Source organism: Panthera tigris, chromosome C2 (assembly GCF_018350195.1).
Source record: "Panthera tigris isolate Pti1 chromosome C2, P.tigris_Pti1_mat1.1, whole genome shotgun sequence".
In the NCBI taxonomy this organism is placed as follows: Eukaryota; Metazoa; Chordata; class Mammalia; order Carnivora; family Felidae; genus Panthera; species Panthera tigris.
Window position 1 is genome coordinate 142,571,294 of NC_056668.1, and position 7,168 is coordinate 142,578,461.

At 52.3% G+C, this 7,168-nt stretch overlaps 1 protein-coding gene across 2 annotated transcripts; it reads right to left on the minus strand.

Annotated features, from left to right (window-relative positions):
* Positions 1 to 548: 548 nt before the first annotated feature.
* Positions 549 to 6,826, minus strand: EOMES (eomesodermin). 2 transcript variants are annotated; one of them, XM_042999086.1, is made up of 6 exons: positions 5,901 to 6,826; positions 4,736 to 4,890; positions 3,940 to 4,061; positions 3,333 to 3,491; positions 3,186 to 3,247; positions 549 to 2,358 (listed from the first exon to the last, which is right to left on the minus strand). In XM_042999086.1, exons 1-6 carry the CDS (start codon positions 6,809 to 6,811, stop codon positions 1,677 to 1,679), a joined length of 2,091 nt encoding a protein of 696 aa, XP_042855020.1. In that variant the 5' UTR covers positions 6,812 to 6,826; the 3' UTR covers positions 549 to 1,676. The 2 variants fall into 2 exon arrangements, with proteins under 2 accessions (XP_042855020.1, XP_042855019.1); XM_042999085.1 differs by having other exon boundaries at positions 549 to 2,415.
* Positions 6,827 to 7,168: the final 342 nt, after the last annotated feature.

Here is a 7,168-nt window from a genome sequence, read left to right on the forward strand (position 1 = left end):
CCGCGCAGAAAAAAAGCCGCAGGTCGGAGCCGAAACTGAGCCGTGGGCGGCCCCGCTTCCCGCCGCGCTTCAGGGACCAGTAACTCGTGGGCGCTCCAGGGGCCGCGGGGGTTCCCGGGGAGCCCACATGGGTCCAGGGATGGGTGGCCCCAAGAAAGCCTAGGAAAAGGCGCAGAGAACGAAGTGGTCCCTGCCTGAACCCACGGGCTGGGGGGCTGACGTTTTCCAGGCTGGGGCCCAGCATAGGCCATCCAGCATCCCTACGTCCTCCCCTCCTCCCCACCCCCACGGGCCCAATACCCATTGTCCAGACTTCCCAGTGGGGCGAGGAAATAACCCCATTCATCTTCAAGAAAAAAAAAAAAGAAGATAAACAAAAGCAATCCCACCCCCTCATGACTACTGTGTCCACTTACAGATTCTAGAACATGGGGGTGGGGCTGGGGGAGGTAGGGAGGGGAACAGTGTTCATGCTGGAGAAGAGTGGAGGAAGAAGCAAAAAGTAACAAAACAAAGAACAAAAAGTAAAACTGTACAGAAGACGGAGCTATGCCGGTTCCCTTAATGAACCACATTTATTAAAAATGACTAAGACTGTACATAAAAATCCAAGATCTCTAAAAAGCCTATAGGAGCTGTGGCATCAGGTTTTAGTTTCTTCACATTACCGAGTTGGGTAGGGGGCTGGCAAGAGGGTGAAATAGTTTTCCTTAAACACGTTTCAAGTTAGTACAGAGTAGCTGAATACATTCTTAACTATCTAAGAAGTAAACAGAATATTCCCAAACATCAGGGATGATGAGAGAACCAATCCCCCTGCCCCTGCAACTGTTGTCAGGTGATCTGGAAATTCTTTACAAAGCCAAAGCACCAATGTTACATAATCTCAGACACGTATGTAGACTATTTGTACAATATATCCCACATTATTCTACGGTGTATCTAAGCACACACAAAATTGTACACTTTAAAATTCTCTCTTTTTTTTTCTTTTTTGGCGACTCCCTCTTGCCTGCCCTCTCCTGAGTCCTACTGGCCACCCCGGCACGCAGCAGAGGACTGGCAAGTGAGGCGATCCTGAACTAGGGCAAACATGGCTTGTTTCCAAAGCCTAGGAGGAATCCAAGTCAGGTAAAACCAGCACCTTCAGGAAAGTTTTTCTCACCTCCTAGGCCTAGCATCTTTTGTCCCCAGCAGAAAGTAACAGCAAAAAGTCCCTTGTTGAAGCTTAAGGCCCAGCCCTTTTCTTCCAGAAGCAAAACATCTTACCACTCTGGGATTCTCTTTGCTTACAGATTTACAAATAGAAAGGAGAACCGAGGCTTTCAACTCATCGGATAGCGCTCAGCACTCAATCTTCACAGCCCGATTCTCTGAATGTTTAGTGCCTCCAATAAATAGATCCAGAACCTCAAATAACCTTGGAATTTTAAAACACTTTAAAGTCCTTCCTTAATTTTATTTAAAAAAGAAACAAAAAATTGCCAGGCTTGTTTCAGTTACCTGCAGCAATCAAAAAGCTTTGGCACCTTCTTTTAGAGGATTGCACAAAACAGGATGCATCAAGGTGGAATGCAAACGTCTTTTTGGCAAACCTAGGCAAAGAAGACAACAAAAAACACCACCAAGTCCATCTGCAAAAAGTTAGCTCATTTTTACGAAGTTGAAGTAACTCTTTAGGGAGTGGGGTAAAAAGCATAATACCCCCCCATGCCTTTTGAGGTGTCTTTGCTGTACTCTTCGGCGTTAATGTCCTCACACTTTATGGAGGGAGAATTTTCATTGCTAGAGGTGCTAGGAGACAGCCGCCTTCGCTTACAAGCACTGGTGTATACCCCAGAATCATTGGAATCGAGAGACTTGATGGAAGGGGGTGTCTCTATCCAGGAAGAGCTAATTTCTTCTTTGACTTTCTCCTTGGAGAGCTGATCTTCGGAGAACACAGGGGGGCTGGTTCTGGAGGTCCATGGGAGTCCAGCGGCCATCTTCCTCTGATAAGAACCTCGACCTCCCCACCCTGCCATGGCAGGGAAGGTTGGGTCAGGGTAATACCCCAGGGCGTGGGACGTCTGGAGGGGCAAGGATTTAATACCATATGGGAGCAAGGTGCTGGAAGTATATTCAGACTCATAGGAACCGATGTCTAGTTTGTTGGTCCCAGGTTGCTGGACAGGCGTGACAAGCCACCGCTGGGGAGGGTTGGCCACCTCTTCGCTCTGTTGGGGTGAAAGGAGGCCGTTGGTCTGTGGCACGGTTCTCTCGCCATTATAATATCGGGCTTGAGGTAAAGTGTTGACAAAGGGCTCCGGGAAGAAGGACTGAACGCCGTACCGACCTCCAGGGACAATCTGATGGGATCTAGGAGAATCCGTGGGAGATGGAGTTAACCTGTCATTTTCGGAAGCGGTGTACATGCTACAATATAAAGAGAAACACTTAAAAAAAAAAAAAACCCTAATGTTGCCCCAAATAACCACCTCCCAGAAATCAAAAAGGCTCACTTAGTGGGTTGCACTGGGAGCACTGGTCTGCTGGAGTGGAAGGACGGAGGTAGGAGGCACATTGGCCTGTTTCCGCTGGACTCTTAGCTCATGGGGGAAAAGTTTCCTCCCAAGCATTTAAGGACTGAAACTATAGAGAATCCACCTTTGTAAGTGCTGGGAGTTAAAGAAGGTGCAACTCTCCTTTGTCAATGTCAGGGGAGGGGCGCTGGCTGCGGTGTTAGAAATTCCAAATTTAAAAAGTATTGTGGGGTCTTGCTGTTTAAGGTGAAAATTACATCCTCTTAGTTTTCAGTTTTTCTTATGTAAAATAATAATAATAATAATAATAAAAGAAGGGGAGTAATAATACCTGTTCCTTAGAGGATAAAAAAAAAAGTTGGCTCACATGAAAAGGAAGGTATATAAATGCAGATTATGAAAATTTCAAATCTCCACTCAAGTGTTAAAAAAAAAAAAAAAAAAGCTCCTCATTTTTCAGCCCTTAACCTTCCTTTAGAAATTAACAAAACCCTTCTGTGAAAATTCTAAAGCAAGATTAGCTGAGGGAAAACTATGCAAAAAATAAAAATAGATAAAAATCCCAAAGATGAAAGCTCTTCCTGGAATGTTCTCTGAAAGTGTCTGGTTATGTATATCCTGCTCAAAGGTGACCATGCAAATATGAACAAAAGTTGCACTTACGAATCATAGTTGTCCCTGAAGCCTTTTGCAAAGGGGTTATGGTCAATCTTTAGTTGAGTTATCTAGACAGGGGAGAAAAATGGTCGTTGAGTGCGTTATCACACCGGACCTGGCTGTAGAGGTTCTTGGGACAGTGGGGACACTCACGTCAGTGTTCTGGTAGGCAGTCACTGCAATGAACTGTGTTTCCGAGAAGGTGAAGGTCTGAGTCTTTGAGGGCTCATTCAAGTCCTCCACACCATCCTCTGTGACTTCAACAATGTGCAGCCGGGGTTGGTACTTGTGTAAAGACTGTAAGACTATCATCTGGAAATGGTATAGAAACAGTGTCGCCAAATCCCAGAAGTCTCTTAGAGGCTCAGCAAAAGTAAATCTTGACAAACTACATAGTTTTGCGATGGGACTCCCGCTTGCTCCCCACGACCGCGACAGTTTTCTATTGTCATTTTTCAGATCTTATCCTTGCTGCTTTTGAAACCTAAAAACACAGCCCGGCATGCATATTTGATAAACACTCTTTCCTCTTAGTTTATGAAGTCCCCCAAAGCTTTTAGTATTTCTTTTCCTAACGGTCAATTCACTGTTACTGACATCTAGTGAAAATGAGAAAGGTCAAAAGAAAAAAAAAAAAAAGGTTAGAAATAGGCGAGCAAACAGGGAACAAGTGCACATGTTACAAATACAGTGAAGGGTACGGAAGCTCATTAGGAAAGGGATCTATCGCCAGAAGACACCCCATCCTCTGTCACTCTACCTGGGTGTTGTTGTTGTTTGCGCCTTTGTTATTGGTGAGTTTTAATTTCCCAAAAGAAATCTCCTGTCTCATCCAGTGGGAACCAGTATTAGGAGACTCTGGGTGAACATACATTTTGTTGCCTAAGAGAAAATGAAACAAAACACAAAACCCAAGCATACAGGGCTGATTACAAATGGACACACGGGGAGGGATGTCTGTTACCTCTGGGCAAGATTTAAGAGCTACTCTTGCAGCCTAGTTTTCCCAGTGCTAGCTCTCCAACTAGACTCCACCCACAGCCCACCCAGGGCGCCTGTGCCTCCAGACTTCCCTGGACAAGGCAGTCATCTAATGCTAGCTCAAAATATAAAAATAGAACCACCAGGAGGTGTCTCTTGAAGGTCATTTTGGGGCCTTCTAAAGATGGAAGGGCAACGTCTGATGGAAAGTGGCTGGGTTTTCATGGGTGGACTCGACCTTGGCAGGGCTTTCTCAAGGCTTGGAAGACTGGAGCCCTTGCCCCCACCCCACCCCCACCCCGGGACAGAGGGTGGGGGGTAGGGGAGATTTAGTAGGAATTGGTAGGGGAGGGGCGGAAGGAGTAGGGTATGGTAAAAGTACCAAAGTTTATATTGACAGGCAAGAAATCTTGGCTTGGCAATTCTCTCCCTCTCTCCAGATTCAAACAATATAAAGAAACTCATACTAACACCTCTGCAGATCAGGGGAAAGTATTCGATTTAAATGGGAGTTCTCTGAGTCCAGGGTCCCCCGCTGGCCCGCTCCGCCCTGGCCGGGCCTCCTCTCTCCTCACCCTGCATGTTATTGTCCGCTTTGCCACAGGTCACCCACTTGCCCCCCTGGAATCGCCAGTGATTGGGGTCCGCCAGCACCACCTCTACGAACACGTTGTAGTGGGCAGTGGGATTGAGTCCGTTTATGTTGAAGCTCAAGAAAGGAAACATGCGCCTGTGCAAGGGAATAGAACCAGGGAAAACAATTTACATTCGGACGCCCGGGAGCAGGCCCATTCTAGGCCGGGTTTGCGGCCACCTGGGGGTAGGTCGGAGCAGGACATTTAGAAGTCTACAGAAAGAACAGAAAACCGCCACATAACGTGGCCCTTATTCTGCAAAATATTTCTGACTTGGCAACTCTTGGACCATCTCTTTTCGGAGACAATCGACCCCAAAGTCAGTATTTCCCCAGTTCCCTCTCTCCCCACTCAAGTCCTTAATTTTTCTTCCAGGATGGGAAAAGCTCTTTCATTTTTCTACGTACAAGTACCAGAGAACGACAGTCAGTTGTTCGTCTTAAAATTTTGCAATTTTACTCGTCAGGCTCCAAGTTCCGCTTGAGCGCCCCTCTCCCAGCACCCACGCCTCGCTTTCCCCGTCAGTACCCACTATTAGCAGTTGGAAGTGTATCAGAACTTTCTCGCGCCCGGAACCCCACCAGGTCTGGCTCCTGGGCCTGCCTAACCAACCACCCCGACCAACCCACCCTCCAACGCCCATCTCCTCCAGGCGCCCCACGGAGACCGTGGCGCCTAAACTGCGGGAGCCCATCTACTGCGCTCAGGAAGCCAACCCCTGCTCCTTTTCCCCATCCGCGGCTCTTCGCCGGTATGCAGGGAACAGCTAGTAAATCCAGCTTTGTGGACAAGCCCCAATTTCCATTTCCGCCTCCTTCTCGCCAGTCCAGGTGAGGGTGACCGGAGGGGAGGGGAGGGGAGGGGAGGGGTGTGTGCGGGGGGGATGGGGGTGGGGGTGGGGGAACAGCTGTAACGTTAGCACCCACCTCACACAAGGCGGTGCGCAGACCGGCAGGGACCCCGGCTCGGAGATGCGCGCGGAAAAACACTCTTCCAAGCCAAGCGCGGAACGAACGGGCACGGCTCCCTCACCCCCCAGCCTTCCCCAGGACCACACAGTCACTCACTTGTCATTCACCTCGGGGCCCCTCGGCGCTGCGCTCACCTGCCCTGTTTCGTAATGATCATCTCGGTTTGGTGGCGGTGGAACTTGAGCCACAGAGGCCGGTTGCACAGGTAGACGTGGGCACGGAAGCCGGAACCAGGAACCCCCAACCCCCCCAGTCCTCCGCAGGAACCCGCAGCTGCCGCCCCAGGGTACGGCCCATAGAGCGGAGCCCCCTGGCTGTACTGATAGGCGCCCGGGCCGCCTGCCCCGCCGCCGCCGCCGCCGCCGCCGCCGCCGCCGCCGCCGCCCGCGCCACTACTCGCGCCGGCTCCCGGGCCGAACTGCGCCCTCCCAGGTGGGCACACAGCCGCGGGGAAGCCGCCGGGGGGCAGCATGGAGCCGTAGGGGTAGCGCGCCCCGTTGGGAGCAGGGTACACAGATCCGTGGGGCGCCCCGGCCGCCGCCTGGTAGGGGAAGAGCGAGCAGGGCGCGGCCAGTTCGGAGCCCTGAGGCCCGGGGGACTGGAGGTAGTAGCGCTCCGAGCTCAGGCTGTCCATGGAGTAGCGCGCGGTGGCGGCGGCCGCGGCGGCCGCGGCGGCGGCGGCGGCGGCGGCGGCGGCAGAGGGCAGCTCTTCCTCCCCGCAGGGGGAGCCCTTGCGGCCGTCCGGGGGCCCGGGCTTGGCCACTGCCGCGGCGCTGGCGAAGGCGTCCCCGGCGTCGGCGTCACTGAGCATGGCCGCGGGGGCCCCCGCGCTGGCTGCTGTGGGTTCCCCGCTCCCAGTCTCGCACGAGAGGCTGCCAGGGAACTTCTTGGGCGCTTTGTCTAAGTCCAGCCTCTGAGGCGAGGGGGCCGCGCCAGGGAGGTGGCCTGCGCTCCCGCTGCCTCCGCCTCTCGCGCTCTCTAGCGGGTAGAAGTGAGCGCCGGGCAGGTTCACCGTGCTCACCAAGAGCTGCTCCCCTAACTGCATGCTTTGCAAAGCGCAGACGGCAGCTGGCGGCTTCCTCTCCTCCCGCGGCCTTAATATAAAGGCAGGATGGGGGAGCCAGCGCCCTCTTCCGAGGGGAAGGTAACTTCCCCTTCCTCCGGTGCTGGGGCTACCCACCTGGCTGCACGCGGGCGGCTAAGGCGCGCACTCGCGCGCCCCGAACCCAGCGTACTTGCCGCAAGGAAAACTCGCTGGGTTTGAAGGCAGGAGGTGGCAATTGACCGAAAAGCACTCTCCTTTTCCTTCTCTGTCCTCCTTGCCTCTCGGGATCCCCGTCCGCCTCCTCACTCACACCCAGGAAGAAGAGGACTACTATCTCTGCCCCATCCACCCACCAGC